This window comes from Aulostomus chinensis, chromosome 11 (genome assembly GCF_037954235.1).
Source record: "Aulostomus chinensis isolate RoL2024-O1b breed Wild chromosome 11, RoL_Achi_v1.0, whole genome shotgun sequence".
Classification (NCBI taxonomy): Eukaryota; Metazoa; Chordata; class Actinopteri; order Syngnathiformes; family Aulostomidae; genus Aulostomus; species Aulostomus chinensis.
Window position 1 is genome coordinate 11510123 of NC_141330.1, and position 19349 is coordinate 11529471.

At 41.9% G+C, this 19349-nt stretch overlaps 3 protein-coding genes across 4 annotated transcripts; 2 read left to right on the forward strand and 1 right to left on the reverse strand.

Moving 5' to 3' along the window:
• Positions 1-536: 536 nt before the first annotated feature.
• Positions 537-1635, forward strand: LOC147253333 (serum amyloid P-component-like). The gene is made up of 4 exons (XM_086218465.1): positions 537-624; positions 693-750; positions 867-969; positions 1034-1635. The coding sequence occupies exons 2-4, from the start codon at positions 693-695 to the stop codon at positions 1581-1583; spliced, it is 711 nt and encodes a 236-aa protein (XP_086074591.1). The 5' UTR covers positions 537-624; the 3' UTR covers positions 1584-1635.
• Positions 1636-1773: 138 nt separating this feature from the next.
• On the forward strand, positions 1774-4431 carry LOC147253334 (serum amyloid P-component-like). The gene is made up of 4 exons (XM_086218466.1): positions 1774-2439; positions 3504-3561; positions 3688-3790; positions 3865-4431. Exons 2-4 carry the CDS (start codon positions 3504-3506, stop codon positions 4370-4372), a joined length of 669 nt encoding a protein of 222 aa, XP_086074592.1. The 5' UTR covers positions 1774-2439; the 3' UTR covers positions 4373-4431.
• A 642-nt stretch (positions 4432-5073) lies between these two features.
• On the reverse strand, positions 5074-18977 carry LOC147253335 (phosphatidylinositol 4-phosphate 5-kinase type-1 alpha-like). 2 transcript variants are annotated; one of them, XR_015118545.1, is made up of 17 exons: positions 18906-18977; positions 16124-16158; positions 14831-14923; positions 14495-14625; positions 14252-14369; positions 13022-13174; positions 12510-12809; positions 10724-10959; positions 10538-10621; positions 10400-10448; positions 10217-10301; positions 9902-10072; positions 9679-9820; positions 9521-9583; positions 9345-9444; positions 9061-9249; positions 5074-6472 (listed from the first exon to the last, which is right to left on the reverse strand). XR_015118545.1 is itself a non-coding variant. In XM_086218462.1 (16 exons), the coding sequence occupies exons 1-16, from the start codon at positions 18949-18951 to the stop codon at positions 9247-9249; spliced, it is 1809 nt and encodes a 602-aa protein (XP_086074588.1). In that variant the 5' UTR covers positions 18952-18977; the 3' UTR covers positions 5074-9246. The 2 variants fall into 2 exon arrangements, 1 of the variants encoding a protein (XP_086074588.1); XM_086218462.1 differs by having other exon boundaries at positions 5074-9249.
• Positions 18978-19349: the final 372 nt, after the last annotated feature.

The window sequence follows — 19349 nt, forward strand, 5'->3', positions numbered from 1 at the left end:
ACATAAAGTCACTATCCATTATCCTACTTTTTTTTATTTGTTTTGAAATCAAATTCAGTGCATAACCTATATACCCATAGGCCAACCTTCTGATGAGGTACGAAATATGTGTTTCTCAAACATATGTGAGTAATTATTTGTTCCATGAGATTACATGATGCAGTTATGGAATCAAATTGTTGGGACACATTTTATGCCGAATCGTGCAGATGGAGAAATGCCTGCTTGCCTAATCCAACTATATTTGCTTTATGAGTACCAAACGTCGCTGGATCTCTTATGCCCCTCCAGACCGTTGCTCTGAGTTCCTTACCGTGCTTCATTCCAAAGGATAGTGTGCGTTATGTTATCACATTGGGATTGAAAGTGGCTGATGACATGTGGAGCATATGGAACGCTAGGTTTTAACACTTATTGCAAAACGTATGAAATACATTTACAATTGCTTTGGCTTCCATGGTTTTCTGTCTGCATCCAGTCGCCCTCTTGTGGGGGTGATATGTAATGTCCCTGTTTTCCTGATGTGCAGCAGGTGATGAGGATTTCTACTAATTGCCTTCTCTCATATAAAAGAGTTGGCTCTCTTCTTACATTTACCTGAGGAGGAGCTCATCTTACACCAATGTGAGTAGTGCGCCCTCACCGATGTAAATTTTTTTTGGTTGAATTTAACTGTAAACTTGTAAACCTAGATGGAGAAACTCTTGCTGCTGATGCTGTTGTCTGCTACATCTCTGGCAGTACCAAGAGGTATGAGGAGCTTTTATGTGTGAAACAAGAACAAGGGGTGGTGTATGAATAGTTCCCTACCGCATGGTATACTAGCGGTGTTGGAATAATCACGATGGATTCTTATCCCTGCCCAGATCTCTCAGGGAAAGTACTCATCTTCCCAAGAAGTGGCAACACAGATCATGTCAAACTACTGATTCCTGAAACTTCATTCAGTGCTCTGACTATCTGTCTCAGGTAACACATGATACTCATGTTTCTGCTCCAGTCTTTTATTCTCACTGCTTGTCTATCTGTTCAGTTTCCGCACAGACCTCAGCAGGAACTACGCGCTCTTCTCCTGTGCCACTCCCTCACGCAGTAACGACTTTGTGCTGTATAAGACCAACTCAGATGGTCTCACAGTGCACGCCAGAGAAGCGGGCTCAACCTTCCTGTCCATAACGTTTACTCCGAATACCTGGCACACCCTGTGTTCAACCTGGAGCTCATCCAATGGACTGGCTCAGTTGTGGGTGAATGGCGCACCAACAATCAAGCGCTTCATCGTGGCAGGTCAGCCCGTGAGTGGAAAGCCCAGCATCATTCTGGGCCAAGAACAGGACTCCTATGGTGGGGGTTTCAACTCAAACCAGTCTTTCCTTGGGATGATTACTCGGTTTCACACATGGGACTATGTCCTGTCAGCGGCTGAGATCGGCCGCTACGTGGCTAACACCAACTTCACCCCTGGCAACGTCTTCAACTGGAGGGCACTAGACTACCAGCTCTTTGGAGAAGTTTCAGTGGAAAATGAAGTCTTGGCACCATCATACTGTGAGCACTGCAGAGAAACCTGTAAAGCAGTTTAACTACACTGAAATGTATTGACTCTGCATTACCTAATAAACTGCCTCTACTGAAGTTTGTTTCCCTCTTGGTTTGGTAGGCATGACAGTGAGTCTAGGAATAGGTTTTATCACAAAATCCTGTTGCTCTTCTACAAGCTTGTAAATTTGCTTGTCTCAAGTTTAGACCAGGATGACTACTATATATTATAGGTCCCCTCATGTTTCAGAGATGGACCCCCCCCCATTGCAAAAATTTTAACTTTGGAACAAAATCAGTGCTTGTATAGAATTGCTGACTGCAGGACCTTTCAACCAGTTCCTGTGCTCGTACTGAAAACACCCCATATCAGGTCAAACTCCACTGAGGACAGTGTGACCTGGGCTTTTTTTTTCTTTTTTTTTTCTCCTGTGTACGTTAACATTTAAAAATGCATGACTTCAGTCAGAACAAAGTCTGTGGCTCAGATTTTCATGCAAATTTGTTCTTAACCATTAGGACTTAGACAGGTGCAAAACTAACTCCTGGCTCCCAACATAGCATGGACCTCATCAGTCTTTATAACCCTGTTTGACAGTTGCAGCTCAGGGTTATGGTGTTTGGAAGGTCTGCAGTCTTTAATCTGGCTGAGTGGTGAATGTAGACCATCACCCAGAATACATCAGGATGTACAAAGTCCTTTTAACTTGGAGAGAAACCCTTATGTAACTTAATGTTGTATTATCTGGAGAAAGGCCACTGATTCGAAAGTAAAATGTGATATGTTGATTGGTAAACTTGCTTTCAGAGTTCAACATTCTCTGTTACGAAACTGTCTGACGTTCACATCTCAAAAGCCAGGTCACCCATGCACACCAGCCCACGCAGCCAGAGCTCAAGGTAAGACCATCTGTAGCACTTTCCGCACCTCTAAACTAGGCTATTTTCACATTTTTTGTGGTCCTCGGCAAGTTCCAATCATAATCTAATACAAAATACAAGTGATGGTGTTTACTTTTGTTTGTAAATTAGTTTTTAAACTTGTCAAATTTGCAAATTTTGGAGTAAAGGAATTCATATTTGAGATGATTAAGAATAAAGATATATAGCTACAAATGTGTTAGAGCTATTAGACACCAGTTGCCACTTCCTGCTGCTAAACTGTTCTTACATTCAATGATTTTTTCACATCCGTCACATTGTTGGTCACAGGCTGGTGTGACCACTATACAACCATTAGCCACTCTTTACAAAATGGCTCTTAAGGTTCTGGACAAAAAGCCAAGAAATTACCGTCACTGTACCATCATTTCAAAATACAACTTACTGCCCTTTGATAGTTTTATCTGTTTTGCTGCTATGTGTTTAATGCATAAACTTATTCATGATCTTGCACCACCACCACCACTTAAGCAGTGTATATCACTCAGCAGAGATAAACTAAGAGTCTCAAGGTCCTCTGTGAGAGGCGATTGTTTTGCGGATTACAGGAAGACCTCTTTTGGTCAATCAGCTTTTTTCTGTCAGTGCGGTTAAAAAATGGAATGCCATTCCAGTCCACATCAGCAGCAGTACAAGCTTTAACCAGTTTAAATGATCATTAAAGACATGGCTAAAGGCTCATCGAAGATGCGACCACCAATCAATGTGCTGTGTTACAGTAAGCATTGCCATATAGTATGTGTGTCATTGTATGTGTATTGCTTTTTATGTGATGATGTGATTTGTATATGGTTTTAGTTTTAGTATGATGTTGCTGCTTCTAGCGTGTACCTTGTAGTGGTAACAGTAGGGCATGCATTGTCCATGTTTCTATTGTGTTTGTTTTATAGCTCCCTGGCCTGGGACCACAGATGTAAATTAGCTTTAAAGCTAATTCTGGTACTGGAACTGTCTTGTACATGGCCCCTGTCAAATAAACTAAACTGAACAAAAAGAGATTGACTGTAATCTTTTAATCCCAGATGGAGAAACTCTTGCTTCTGATGCTGTTGTCCGCCACATGTAGGGCAGCACCAAAAGGTATGACAACATTTTATGTACAAAATAAGACCAAGGTGTGTTAGTCAAATTGTACTCAGCAGTAAAATGCAGCATGGACTATTTCATGTTTCAGTTTCGTCATGGTGGATTTTTATCCCTGCACAGATCTCACAGGGAAAGTGTTCATCTTCCCCAGGGAAGGTAGCACAGATTATGTCAAACTACTGACTCCTAAAACTTCATTCAACGCTCTGACTGTCTGTCTCAGGTAACAGAAGGTAACACATGTTGAGGTCATGTTTCTGCTCCAGTCTTATTCTCACCGCTTGTCCATGTGTTCAGTTTCATCACAGACATCAGCAGGAACTATGGGCTCTTCTCTTTGGCTACTCCCTCACACAGTAACGCCTTTGTGCTGTTTAAGACCGGGTCAAATAATGTCATCAGAATGCACGCCCGAGATGCGGGGACAGACTTCCTGTCTCTGACATTTCCTCCTAATATCTGGCACACCATGTGTGCTACCTGGAGCTCCTCAGATGGCTTGGCTCAGTTGTGGGTGAATGGCAAGCCGACAATCAAGAGATTCATCCACTCAGGGCAGCCCATCAGTGGAAGCCCCATCGCCATACTGGGGCAAGAACAGGACTCCCACGGTGGGGGTTTTGATGCAAACCAGTCTTTCCTTGGGATGATAGGTCGGTTTCACACGTGGGACTATATCCTGTCGGCGGCCGAGATCAGACGCTATGTGGACAACAGCAACTTCAGCCCTGGCAATGTCTTCAACTGGAGGGCCCTGGACTATGAGATCTCTGGACAGGTTTTAGTGGAAGATGAAATTTTTTAAATCTGAGAGTCAAACCGTGAAATAATAGTGCACAATGTACGGGGAAACAAATAAAGAAAAAAATTACAATATACATTATTTAGTCTCTTATTTCATAGCACAGTGGTGCAGTGGTCAGCACTGTCGCCTCACAGCAGGAAAGTTCCAGGTTCGAGTCCTGGCTCCAGCACAGGATCTTTCTGTGTGAGTCTGCATGTTCTCCCTGTTCCTGTGTGGGTTCTCTCTGATACTCCAGCTTCCTCCCACAGTCCAAAGACATCAAGAGGGGACGAGGCTGATTGATACTCTAAATTGACCGTAGGTGTGACTGTGAGTGTGAATGGTTGTCTGTCTCTATGTGTTGGCCCTGTGATGGACTGGTGACCTGTCCAGGGTGAAACCCGCCTCTCACCCAAAGGCTGCTGGGATAGGCTCCACATTAAAGGCTGTCCATCCATTTGATAATTAGGGGGAGTGTTTTGATTATTCAGGTATGAGCAATCAAACCCAAACCACTGTGAGCTGCTCATCTGAGATGATGGGGTACCGAATGTAAAATGTCATTACACAAACACCTTTAACATAGAGTTCATTTACTCCACATTTAGCTTTTTTTCCACATATTTAAGACATAAATGATGAAAAAAAAATTCACGTGTGAAAGAAAATTGAATGTTGAATCAAAATCAACGCATTAACAAGACTACTTAAACCAAGATTTAAAAAATATGTTTAATCCTTTAAAACCAGACATGAAAACGTCACCACCACATAACTGAAACATGGCAGGAGGAACAGGCAGCACATATTGCATGAGAAGGCATTTCAGTGACTCCTATGTACATATACACAATTTATACACAGTAAAAATATAGTAATTGAAGCATATAAGGACAACCATCAACATTGGCTCATGTGAAACATTCATGTAGAAAAGCATGGGAGATTAACAACCCAGAATAATTATGAAGAGAATATTCCTATCATATCACAATCTAATGAAATATAAAGTGAAATTGTCAAATACTTCCCCTTCATAGGCAACACACACTATAAAATTTCAGACATCCTTCTGTCAGTATACAGTATACGTACAATCATCTAAGGTACATACAACTTTTCTCTTTTCAGTCTACAGCAATAAATCATATCAATAAATAGACTTTTTGAACTGAAAGGTGGCAGATTGTGGTTCATATTGCATTACTTTGAATATATTGTAGTGTCTTACACTGATTGCATCGACATTTAAGCACCAAAAGTTTGTTTCGCTTGTGCTGTGGCGTAGTACGCAAGGATTGCAACTGTATCCAGCCATTCAACTGTCCCACCCGTCAAAATATAGATTTTTAAAAAACAGGTAGGTCTGCAAGACTTGCAAAGTAATACATTGAAATCCAGCTGTCACAAAAAATATATATATATTTTTTTTCCTTTCTGATCAGAAAGAATCAGCGCATTGGAGTGTTTTTCTTTGGCGGCCTTTTATATCGCAACCAATAGAATACAACTTTTAAACTGATCTGTTTGAAATAAATTTATGTAGAATACCCAGAATAACTAATTTCAAGAAGATCATCTCAATGAGACAAAGATTATAAACAAATTCTACAAGTTACCACAAATGCAGTAAATGAGACTTATATTTTACAGGAATGTGGTGATAAATCTCGAAATATCTCTGGCCACGAAATAAAACTCATTCCTTGATAAAGAAAAAAACAAAACAAAACAAAACTCTTTACAAGGACTGGGGGTTTTTGTCAGATACAGCTTATCAGACATGAAACTATTAAGAAAAAAACAAAAACAAAACATCCAGTTTAACAACAGATCCTTAACACGCGGCTCGAACCACTGTTATAACCATAAACAACAATATCAGTCCACGCAGTTCTCCAGGAGGTTCTACTTTCATTTTCACCACTGAACTGGACCCTCAACATCTGCAGGAACTCTGCACCTTTTGCAGACTAAGAGCTCACTCTGTTGTTCTGTTCCTCTCTTTGGTGCCGTAACCGGCTTTTTTTTTGTGTTTCTTTTCTCCTTTCTTTATTTTGCATTCTGTCTACGTGCCCCGTATTTCCCCTTCTCCCTCTCTGCTGCATAGACCACATGTGCCTGTAAAACATGGACAGCAATTCATTAAATGAGATGACGTCTTCGTTCTTCCAGCTCCAGTCAACCGATAGTGATTTAGGTGTGTCGGTTGGGCAAAAGAAAAAGAAAGCTTTCTGACAATCCACAGAACATTTCAAGAAATGACATGAAGAGCTAAAATTGAGCAAGACTACAAGTAACAAAAAAAACAAACCATTAATAATATTGGTCCAAGAGTTAATGTGGGCCAGGCGGCATTTCTGTAACCAGCAGAAATGGATCAGAAAAGATGGACATCCTTATTATCTGATGAAGCACAGTGACTTAAAGGACCAGTGTGCAGGATTGAAGCTAGTGTTATACCTTGAGGTTCAGAGTGATGTCAATTTCATCATCAAAAGGTGGAACGTTTAGGTGTCCACGCACTTTGACCATACTGACTTGTCCAGCCACAGGACAATAGATGCTCCAGAGAATACATTCATCACTGACTGTACTCCATGTATGCAATACCATGTAACTTGCAGTGAGGTAATGGATTGCAACCCCATGTAAATTCCCTCTCATCAACTCCAGCATGAAGGAGAGCCAAAGTGTTACTACAGTATTGAGTGAGGCGAGTCATCAACACCAGAGACTCTACTGGATATCAATACTGCATAGGCACAGTGTCACGCAGCATCGCTCCCCTCTCATGTATAGATCATTCAGCTAACTACTTCTACACAGAAGTAATACAATCTTCACAAAATGTCAGCTTGCTTTCACTTAGTTTAACCAAAGGCTACCTAGCTGTTAGTGCTGTATGAAAACAAAATATGCTAATCATGCTAACTTTTGGCCAGCAAGTGAACATAAACCAACAGGATTTCACTGTTGCATGAGATTATGTAAGCACATAAACCACAGGAGCTTAAACCTGTCACGAGTTACTGGCTGGAGACCTGAAGAGGTCTACAACAGTCACAGCTAGGATGCTGCTTGTTAGCTGCAGCAGCCGCTTTCAAGAGGTTGCTGGTTTTACTCCCTTTACATGCAGTTACCCGTTTACATTTACACTTGAGACTACTTTGCCCTGTCAGAAATGACTGGCGAGCACAGAATGCAAACGTGCGTCTACGTGATGGAGTCAAATATGCAGCACAGCTTCAGATTTAACAAGTGTTGCAATTGGTTATCATGAGGTTGCTTGTTTTACTCTCTTGTTCCTGTGTGTTGCTTTACTTTCAGAGCCCGTTCTTGAGACTGTTTTGCCCCGTCAGACGTGACTGGCGAGCGCAGACTATAAACATGCAGTTACGTCAAGCGTAATCAACGTGGAGGCGGCAGCTATGCGGTGAGTTTATCTTACATAAATAAACATAGGAGCACGGTTTGTCCCGGTGCTTTTCAGCATCTACACACTGGTCCTTTAACACTTATAAACACCTGAATCAGTTTTTACTTGTGTTTGTATTAAAAACTCTGAAATACTTGAAAACCCCTGATGAATGACTGGTTGGTCCAGAAATACAAATGGCAGTTTGATGATTTCAGCTGTAGTGATAAGGCAAGTTTCTATTTGAGACTAGAACACTAACCTGTACAAAATCAGTTGCATGTCACATGTTGGAGGAGGGATGAAACATGTGAAAGGCACAGACATGACAGACACATGACAAGATTTAAATGAACATAGTCTCCTGGCCAGCCATGCTGCCAACTACAGCCATTCTGTCTGTGGTCAGTTATATTTTAGCACATATGGTCACATCAGAGGGGGAGATTTTCAGGGTTGCACAATGTGTTACACCATGTAAATAAGACACATTCTACAGGAAACGATAAAACAAAACAAAACGAAACAAAAATGTAATGTACATTCAGCAGTGGCAAAGATCTAGCTGGACCTTTGCAGCACTGCCAAGGCTTCCAGCAGAATAACTTAGAATAAAACGTGACTGTTTAAAAATCTGATTTCAAAGCAAATACTGTACACCCACAATCAGTGAGAGGAAATGCACACGTGATTGCACGATCAACAGCAGCGAGTGTTGATGTGAGCAATCTATCGACAAAGAGATATCGATAGCCGAGTGTGTCTGCTCGTGAGGAGTGCCAAGGGGAGATGGCTGTGCTCAAGTTAGTCACAAATATACGATTCCCACTTAGACTGTGAGTAAACGGAGCAAATATTGACTTCTATAAGCGCAGGCTGCGCCCTTCATGTGCTTTTAAATTATGTTCTAGACGAACTCCTGTCAAGTGTCCACACACACACACACACACACACACACACACACACACACACACACACACACACACACCTTCATGCTGTGGAAAGGGGGCAGGAAGACTGACCCTTCCGTATAGTTACACTAGAATAATCCAAACAGATGACTTGACTACTCAACTATTCACTGGTGACTGAGGCTTCTTTCAATATTATAGTTAACCATTCTGACCTGAATATGGAGTACGTTTTAGTAATGTGATGCTGCTGAGATTTCCTAGAGTCCTCTTTTTTCCAGGTGTTTATGGAAACAAAGACCAAGGGGCTTTTGGGACAGATGTGGACAAATGTAGGCGCACATCCACAGCGCTGATGGCTGAGAAAGCCGAAAGCCTACCACAAACAGTCTTTGTTCATCCCTCTGCTGCTTTCCACACTCCCCTCCACTGCTTCATCCAGCGTACCCAGAGACCACAGAGGTGCAGGGGGTTCACAGTGGATCAGCCACGATCACTTTCCTCATCCTTACTTCCTCCCAACTTACTTCTTCATGAAATGTCTCTCAATGGCACAATATCCGTTTTTACTGCAAAGACCAAAAAAAACCAACCAAGATTACAAACCTGCTTTACAACTGATATTCGTGCTGATTTCTAATTTCCTGGTCGCAGCTACACTTACAAAACAGATGTTGGTCTCTGGGATGATGTCAGATAGTGAAACTATGTCTTCATTTCCAGACAGGTTTCCTGAATTATCCGCACTCCCTTCTGCTCCCAAACTGGAAAAGAGAAAGCACATGAATATTAGAGTAGTCACTTAAAGACCCATGATTTCAGTCAGTGCATTGTCAGTACCTCTGGAAAGCACCCTGGTCGTGGTCTGTGTTGGCTGACTTGTGCACCTCCACCCCAACAGACCTACAGAGAAAAGTCAGAGCAGATGATATTAAAACACGGTGTCAAAGTAAGAGGGAAGAATAAAGGTTGTGCATTTTTATCTTGTGATGATTTACCGAAGAGGAGGAGAGGTGGAGGCGACTCCCGTGCTGCCTACTGATGAGGTGGACAGGTTGGCCTCGCAGTCAGCAGGGTTATCTACCAGCGGAGGGGTCCTGGGAACCAGATCTGGTCTGCCTGAATGTACTCCTGGAGGAACTGGAATCATGCAGATTTTCTGAGCCCAGATATTACAGATACAGAATGATCAGCAACTACTTGTGATGTTTCAGCTCTTACCACTATCGGCCTCGGACTCTGTGCTTTTAAAATGGCTGTGGTAAACCAGTCTGGAGTCCATCACTGACTGTCCTGTTGCGTTAGAGAGTGGGGTGGGAGCTCCTAGTGTGGGGGCCCTCCGAAGCCCTCCTTGACCTCCACCACGACTCTTCTTTGATGGAGATGGCTTTACTGTTGAGCAAAATTTAAAAAAATAAAGAGTAAAAATAGAGGAGGATAGTAAAATAAAACACCAAGTTAAAAAAATAAATCTTGTGCTACCAGAGCATCACAATATTATTTTCTGGTCCGTAACTTAAACACATGCACACTTACATGGAATTTTCCTGAACACTGTGCTGCACATGAACTGCTGGAAGCGCTCTGCATAGAAGCCGGGTCTGTGAACTGAAACTGTGTCCTAAAATATAAGAGTAACAGCAACAAGATCAGAGTTTCATATTAACACAATTCAGAGCCACTCAGTTTCATTGCCTTCATCTGTGTATAAACTCTTACCCCATCATGGACCAGTGCCTTCCATGAGTGTTCCAACTTCTTAATAAATCTAGAACAATAAGACATAATAAAATGACATACTGAAAAGTTACAGAATATAAATAGGTAAAGTAGGTGGGAAACTTGCATGGCACCCACCTGTAGGACTGCAGAATATCAATTATACCAATGTAGATCAGTAATCTCTCTCCTTTAGCATTTCGTCCTGGAATACCGCCCATGCTGGAATGACAAACCACAGACGGACACAAGAGATGATTCAATTGTCATTCAGTCACACATTATGGGACAAACACACACAAGCCATACCACAATGTCACTCACTGGTCTTCTGAATCCAACGCTCCCTGTCCTCGAGCTTCCCCCTGGATGGACTCCATGGCTGTGCAGTACAGACTTTTCTGGGCTTGCGGCCGGCGCTGATCTGGGGTCACTGCTCCCTCCGACCCCCCACTGTCACCTGAATAGCCTCCAGCACGGTCCCGCTCTCGACTGGCCTGGTCCATGTTGTGAATGCCCATCAACAGACTGTAATCCATGATCTTAAAACTCTGTAAGAGCTACACATGCAAATATAATGTTTGAGATTTATCATCAGATGGAGCAGCCAGAGCCCATTTTTTATTGGTGTGATTTCTCTTTATTTTTAATGGTCTGTGTGCTGTCAGAGCCAACAACAACAGTGGCTTTTATTGTGGCAAATGAAGGAAGTGGATCCCTAAAGAAGAGGAAATGGAGTGCAAGGGAAAGAATCCAGACACTGCTGTGTGTGAGCTGGTGCAAGCTAAATCTGAATTGCCATCCTCTGACAGTGACATGGAAGCAATCTAGACGGAGAGCAGCTTAAACTTGTTGGCTGCTGTGGGGATAGTTGATCCTTTAGTTACAGTGATTATTGCTAATCCTAACAACATAGATGCTATCATTGCTAATGCTAACATCATGTCAATGCTACAAATATGCCAATGTTACACAACCTAATGTTGCTGATGTACTAAGAATTATTGAATTTCCAAGTTTACTTAATTTTATGTGATGTGTGAAGTTTGTTTAAGTGAAGTTTCTTGTTTAATACCTTAATACATTTAACAAACAACAAAGTTGATTTTTCCTGATTGATGGCGACTTAGTTTTCTTTAAGTTTTTCAAACTAACGAAACACCTTAAATAAATACAGAGAAAAGGTTGAAGCCATTTAAGTGGTGCCTACTTTCCCTGCGGCTAGCAAAGGCCTTTTTGTACTTAAGGCAGCGGTTGAAGTCAAGTCCACTGAAAAGCCTGACAGTTAGAGGTGGACAGCAGAGAGACTACGATTATTAGTAGGATGGTATGAAGGTACCACACACGAAGCATTGTTGCAGTGAAGCAGTGTTACCTTTCCAGACGATGGAAGTGGCTGAAGGTGTTCATCATTGCCTGCTGAAACAGGGCGTCTTAAGCAACTACTGCTGCACGTTTATTCACATACATCTTGTTTTCTGTTCATTCTTCTTCTGCCTCAAAATGACTTTCCCACCTCAGTCCTTTTGTTTACGTGAGACTGGTTTAAAGCCCCTAACAGGTGTGTATGATCCTGCTCTGTAACGCAAAAACTGGTGTGACCGCTTTGTGGATCTTTTGTTGTAGGCGGTCACACCAGTTTTTGTGTTACAATGTAACAAAAGGACTGAGGTGGGAAAGTCATTTTGAGGCAGAAGAAGAATGAAGAGAAAACAAGATATATGTGAATAAACGTGCAGCAGCAGTTGCTTAAGACATCCTGTTTCAGCAGGCAATGATGAACGCCTTCAGCCACTTCCATCGTTTGGAAAGGTAACACTCATCCAAGTAAACAAAGTATTAGTTTGCAGTGTCACGCAAGTTTGAGTCATCTCTTCAACCAAAGACGCAAGCTGATGATCATTCCAGTGCCAAGAATGCTGACGCTCAATACTGAACCACAAGCCATGGATGCATCTTCAAAACTTTCACCAAGCGTCTCGTGTGATGGAATAAGTGAAACATGCTATGATGGTGGACTATCTGGGCCACTTCCAGATGGGCCTAAGGGCTTCAGTGTAAAATCCTTGAATTAAATATTCATGCAATGACAAGTATGTCACTGACTCACCAAGCAGTCCCTCTGTATAGTCTTGCACAGGGCATTGTAGTTGTCAGCTTCCAACAGCAGGCCATCAGGCAGGTCCTGGATGAAGTCTAGATCTTTGAATGTGGGGACGGCCTTTTCTCTCTCCTTGGGTGATGCTCGTCTCTTATAGGTGGAGCCTTTTAGGTCATATTTGAGGTGCATGGGGATGATCCGGGGCAGTAAATTGTTCATCACTACAATACGGATATTCTTGCCGCCTGCCTGAACGCAATACAGTCCATAGAACTTGGGTAGGAGGGTGCGCTTGTTTTGGTTTATATTCTAGAAAGAAGGAGGAGAAGGAAACAAACATGTTAAGACAAAACTGGAGCGCCATCGTTTAAGCCCCCTGCTCTGATGGTAATTATAGGTTTTAACACAGTGATGATCCCTTAGAAGACACACACACACACACACACACACACACACACACACACACACACACACACACACACACACACACGCGCGCGCGCGCTTTGTAACTGTCAGCTCACCATGAAGTATCCGGGAAGCAGTTTCTGGAGAAACTCAGCCTCTTTGTGTTGAACAGTCTTGATGATGAACTCGTCATCACTGGAGACATAGAAGAGGGATCCGCTGGCACCGGGGTTGGACAACTCGATTAATGGCTCATTACACAGAGAATACTTGAAGAAAGAAGAGTCTGTATGAGTGACTGACCCAAACATTGTTTCTTTACAGAGAACACAGATAAAATGAGATCACAGAACAGTGCACAAGCACATTTACATTAGTTTCACTTTCAAATCAGCTGTTAATACCATTCAACCATTTTCTTCCAGTAATATTAAACTCAAAGTCATGTGTTATGTGCACACACTGATGTTGTTTATAATACTGACCCACTGGTACTGGGTGGGAGGTACTATATAAATCCAGTAATTGCCTTGCAACCATGAGATTTTTTTTTAGTTAACATTTGACTCTGCAATCTAATTCCTTGGATATGTTTACTATGTCGGCACAAATTTGATATCAAGTTCTGATATATTCTTAGTGACTGACTGGACTTCGGCCCAGACACACTGAGAAATGGGACAAGACCAACAGATGTGAGTGATCCGGTAGCAGGTGATCAACTTCCAGCATCGGCTCATAGTTTGTTTTGATTTTATTTTGAGGACCATCAATGAGCTGACACAGTTCGAACAGCAAACATCTCCCAAATTTAGTGTGTTTGTAGTAAGAATCGGAGGAATCAGTTCCCTTTCCCATTTCCGCTTTCTGTAGTCTGTTGAGTTTGCTCATCAGCAACATGCCTGGATACAGGTCATGATATTGCTGAGCTCAGTGGGGCAACACCTAACAGACACACACACACACACACACACACACACACTTCTGATGAAAACTCCCAATAGCAACAAGTTTGACTCCCAATAGCAACATGTTTTTCAGTATGATTATTGCAGTGATTTGGTGCCATTATGTTGAGAGGGAAACTTTTATTATAATGTCTACACAGGTGATGTTGTACCCAGCAAATGTGGGGTACCTTTTTTACATTTGCTTCTTCTTTTTTTTTTTTGATAGTTTGATTTTTTTTTGTGTTAATGTCAAAACCCTACCTTCCTCAAAACTGGACTACACTCTGAAAAAGATGACGAATAAATCTACCTGTTTCACTGAAAAGTATGGAGACAGCTGCTCCAACAGCAGCAAGCACATAAACATGGCAGTGTGTATTTGCTTCAAGCACTAACCAGGTAGTCATCTGGCCGAATGCCAAACAACTCTCTGAAGTAACGAAAGGCGATGGGAGCGTAGGTCTTAAAACGAAAGTCGCTGTAGTGATGAGCCGGAGTCAGGTTACTGCCCTCACTGAAAAACAGGAGGGAGGGAGAGAGAGAGAAACAGAGCCAGAGGCTCAGTCAGATAGCACATCAAGTCAAAAAACAGACAGCCGCTGAGCCAGTGTGTTTTTACTCTGCAGTGCAGTGACCAACCTGGGGAAGAAGATGCTTTCAACCACCACAAAGTCCTGCATGAGAACATCCCTTTCTGCCTTTTGGCTCAAGCTGCCAACTGTGTGTGTGATGCCCAACTGGATTGCACCCTTTAGTGCAGATGATGTGGTCTACAGAAGATTGAGAGAAAAGGACAATAAACTCTGAAACAAACCACATTTTACTGGTGTGGCTTTTTGCCTTTCACTATTCTTAGGTGTGTACCGAGTAGAGTTCCTATATTTAGAACACCAAACATGCAGGCCTACACATCTGCCCCTTTTCACTCCTGCTGCTCAGTGTTGTTGGTGTCACTGACTCCCACCATGCTCTAACCTTTTTATAGGTGGTCTCTCCAGTGGTGGTCTCAACACCCCGGTGTCCAATGGTCTTCTTCATACTCTGAGTCGTGCCTGAAGAGCCAGGCATCTGAGGAGACGGGAAGAGAGGCGACATGAGATGAGTAAACATCTTGACCTGACAACCTTGTCATGTGTTCACACGTTGTTTAACTTGGCTGACAAAGCAGCTGAACACACAGGGAGGGTCTACTTGTGTAGCAGAAGAAGAAATCTATTTATTTTCAAGGTGTCATCAATAACTTATTCTTTTTTATCCTTTTAAAATATTGTGCTTTACAAGGAAAGGAACTTCAACCAAATGTCCTGTATTTGGTGAATAGTCCAGTTATGGTATAGCTTGGTAATGGCTGCCTGGTTTATGAGCTCTAAACCACAGTGGAATTCTAGCATCACCTCAATGCACAAATGGAATGTCATTTCAGGTGATTTCTGAAAGTAAAGTTGTGTAAAGTGAGTAGGAACAAAGGTTGTATCTCGCCTACTTTTCATCAGATGATGACTGTGATTCACAAAGGACGACCACATTTTTCCTGCATCTCTTATCACTCCCTCGCTACATGTTTCCAAGACAAACAAGTTTTGCTGCACAGGTCAAGATGTGGGTAAAAGTTGGTAAAGATGATCCTGACAAGATGGTTTTTCCTCAAGTAGAATTTAGAATTCATGCGTTTGAATGTAGGAAAATAAAAATAATAACTTTCCAACAACTGCTATATCATTGCTATTTCAGTATAGATTTCTGAGCATACGAGGTGCACTCGAATGCACTGTTGTCCTACAGTTGCTGACTGCACATGCACATTCAGTCTTACATTTTGAATTTTTTTTCTTGAATAAAGGGTAAAACTTCAGAGAGTTGTTGAGAGAGAGATGTGAAGCTCCAAAAATACAGAAATCCATTGGTTGAGGCTTTTGTTGCCACATTATCGATGTACGTATGGAACACAATGAATTGTGATCTGATCACGAGTGATCAAAGGAGATGCACTCTGAGACACTTTCCATTGCCAGGTGTGACTCAAGTGATCAGATCACCTGAGCGTATGAGGTGCAACAAATATAAGCTGCCATGACGAAAACAGTTTGCTGGAGTTGGCACTCATGCTGGCATATTTCAAAATGTCAGACTAGAATGAATTTTAACTGGCATGTAATTTGTTCAGATGAATTTCCACACAATCTAAAACAAATCTACTAACTCCAATTTACTTGGGGCTATCATACAGAAGGTGTTGTCAATTTTGGAGGAAATTGTTCAACTACTTACCTCTTGGGGGGCCACTTTTATGATGCCACTGGTCCCTAAAGACAGAAAAACAAGTTGAATTGGCACATACAACAAGATGGAGGAAGGAAAAGCTTCCATTTCTCCTGCTGTTGCGCCTTTTAATCAAGAAAGCCACACAAGCTGTATAACCTGAGGAAACCTGATGCTTGAAACTTTTTTTTCCTTTTTTTAATTTGGCAGCATTTAACATGGAATAATTTGTTAATGACTGCTAGAGAAACCCACTACTGATTAATTGGCATGGCTATTTCCAGTACTGGCTGATGACTATGAGGGTAATAATGAGTCCAGACCTAAATGTGGCCACGGTTACAAACTCCTGCTACCAACAACTCTGTATGAACTGGAAATACTACTCCCCTGAGCTGGCTGCTCCAGATTAGTCTGGTCTCTGAGGATGTTTCTACAATCCCCACCTCCTTTTAACAGAACAAATTCTGGTACTTTCTGTAACAGCCTACTTTGTGTCTCACAGGAAGTTTGCTTAGACTGTTATTAATATTCTTAATTACAAAATGCAAATATGACAATACCAAACTCTGACTGGCACAGTTAACAGTCTCTCATAAATTGACACATAGAGAAGGTTTGTGCCATCAAAAGAGCAAATGAAAATAATTACTGACTTCATTTAAAATGGGTCCACATGCCTGTGTAAGCATGAACACATGACAGTTTTGACAGAAAGCCACACAACTCAAGTTTAAGACAGATTCAACATGATGTCCTTACATAAACTTGCTGCTAAAAACCTACTTTCTCGCCCACACTCGATGCGCACCTCTAGCCTGTAACCAATGGCAACAACTACCTCAATACTGCTGTGTTACAGGTCAATATTCAAAAGGATGCTGGGACGATGATACACCTGCAGTTACAATCCTGTGCCGGAAAATAAAGCATTAACCTCCAACAGAGTGGACACTTCAAGCGAGAGGGGAGAGAGAGCGGAGTATTATTTTAGCGGATTCACCAAATGCCATGCATATCTCTTCTTGATTAGCAGGGACATGCTGTAACCGACTATGAAACCACAATGCATCAATCTGCCAGCAATCTCTTTTATTACGGAAAACAACACACGATAACATCTCTAATCATGCAGGTACTGTTCACACACACAAATCCATGCGAGTACCTCGCTGAAAAGCTCTCCTCCAGAACTGAGTCCTAATATCTGTAAAGCAGGACAGGGTCAGCCCTAAAAAGCTTGACCCACAAGCAACACCAACTACCTCCATGCATGGCTGTGAATGGGTTCAAGAAAATATTCCCTGCTGATTACTCCAAAACAGAATTTGGTCAAAAACAAATCAAACTATTAATTGCAATTTTCAGCATCAGTGAATAGCTGTATAATGACACACACAGTACAGCAGATTCGGGGTAGAAATTAGAGTAACCTAATTACTTCACAATGACTCTGCAGTGACAGGAGCAGACGCTATGCAAACCATCTGTTCCTCTCTGTACACTAAACAACTCCCTGGCAGTGTTGCCTAGCCTGCAGCCAATACATGTCAATATGGGCCATCTTCACGTCATTTACCGCCTCGGAAAAGTCACTAAATATAAATGTGCCTGGCCCAATTAGAAAACAAATCAAATAAGGACTAGTGTGGAAACATTCTGTTACTGTCACTCAAGTGTCTGTGAGTGTTTGACTGTTCCCTGTATCCTGAATTTGTATGGTAACAGGCTCTCAGCCATGTGGGAGCCACAAGAGTGCTTTAAAGCCACTATTTTTATTCACTGATTCAGACAGGGTGGTTACCCAGAGAAAAGGAACGCCTCTGCTCACTGGAAAGCTAACAAGTACCACAACGCTACATGGGATGAGCCACACGCCATTGTTTCCCCAATTCTGTTATTATAAGAAAATATGAAAACTATGAAAGCCTTTCACCAGTCCACTGTGTCCTCCATCTGTGTTTGTGTGTGAGTGTGTGTGTTTGTGTGTTGCAACTGAAAACAGAACGAGTAAAGCAACCTCTTATCAGCTGAAAAGAGACAGCCGGGTGATAAAGTAAAAGCCTGTTCATCAGTTAAATAAGCACAGCATGTGTCTGTCACAGGTGAAAATGTGACAAGAGAGTTACATCAATGTTTGCCTTGATGTTCTGTAATTCTCAACTACTGCATTTGTACAGCGGGATAATGCTGAAGACACCAAGGTAACCATAAGCATACACGAAGCAGACGGAAGGAGAGCTTGTAGAAATGAAGACGAACGATATAGCTACCGTTACTTCCCATGGATAAACAGGACCAATTAGAAAACCGCAAGCACGAAATACGTCCCGTTTATTTACAAAGCATAATCCATAAATGTACTTCTTAAAATGGAATCGCTTAACTTTCGATGTAAATCTAAATGGACATTAGTCATACACCGTTAACGACTTTTATTTTACCGGCTAGACACATCACACAGCTTAAGCCAATGTGGTTCAAAGCGTTTTTATACATCATATGACCCCCAATACAAGAGAAGCTATAAACAATTTGATTTATTTAAGTTAAACGATGTTAATAATTGTGCTAAGTATTGTTTAGAACTAGGCAGCTAACTCGACAAGCTAACACTGCTTGGTTCATTTGTTAGGCTGAAACCTCGGTGCTAGCGAGCTAACTAGCTAACCGGGACATCATCAAGATACAGGCACATTTCCCAATTATCTCATCACCAAAAAATGTTACGGACATTTAGTTGAATGTAATTTTTCAGAAAATAAAGGATTAAAACTGGTCTGCTAGATACCTGACGGGGCTATTGATCCCGGGTCTGCTGTTCCAGCAGTCGCCATTACGATTTGACTGTTAACATCAGAGGCACAAGCCAGCGCCGACAGTTCTTCATTCTGGTCAGTGCTCTTGCCGCAGAGCCAGCACCACAGCGCCTCCCAGTGGACTGATGTGGTTTCGCGTTTGACGCTGTGACGGTTGTGCCAGATAAATAACTCTCAAGTTGCACCTTAAGTACGTGACAGCCTAAAATATGTGTTGGAACAGGGCAATGCAAGCAAAAATTAAGTGATAGGGCACATTGAACTTTAAAAAATCACCTTTAATCACACAAAGTTCACACAAAATGTCATATACATAAAAGACGTGTTTGTATATGTGTACAAAGAATGCTCACATATTAAAACACAGGCAAAACCACAGCTTGTTAAAGCTGTGACAAATCTATTTTCTGTACAAT

Bases quoted from the DNA above. Each gene is read 5' to 3' on its own strand.
- LOC147253334 (XM_086218466.1), top strand. From the start codon at position 3,504: ATGGAGAAACTCTTGCTTCTGATGCTGTTGTCCGCCACATGTAGGGCA. The intron at 3,562-3,687 runs GTATGACAACAT...ATCCCTGCACAG, and splicing joins ATGTAGGGCAGCACCAAAAG to ATCTCACAGGGAAAGTGTTC. The intron at 3,791-3,864 runs GTAACAGAAGGT...CCATGTGTTCAG, and splicing joins GCTCTGACTGTCTGTCTCAG to TTTCATCACAGACATCAGCA.
- LOC147253333 (XM_086218465.1), top strand. From the start codon at position 693: ATGGAGAAACTCTTGCTGCTGATGCTGTTGTCTGCTACATCTCTGGCA. The intron at 751-866 runs GTATGAGGAGCT...ATCCCTGCCCAG, and splicing joins ATCTCTGGCAGTACCAAGAG to ATCTCTCAGGGAAAGTACTC. The intron at 970-1,033 runs GTAACACATGAT...CTATCTGTTCAG, and splicing joins GCTCTGACTATCTGTCTCAG to TTTCCGCACAGACCTCAGCA.
- LOC147253335 (XM_086218462.1), bottom strand. From the start codon at position 18,951: ATGGCGACTGCTGGAACAGCAGACCCGGGATCAATAGCCCCGTCAG. The intron at 14,626-14,830 runs GTTAGAGCATGG...AATCTTCTGTAG, and splicing joins GAGAGACCACCTATAAAAAG to ACCACATCATCTGCACTAAA. The intron at 9,821-9,901 runs GTAAGAGCTGAA...GCATGATTCCAG, and splicing joins AGAGTCCGAGGCCGATAGTG to TTCCTCCAGGAGTACATTCA.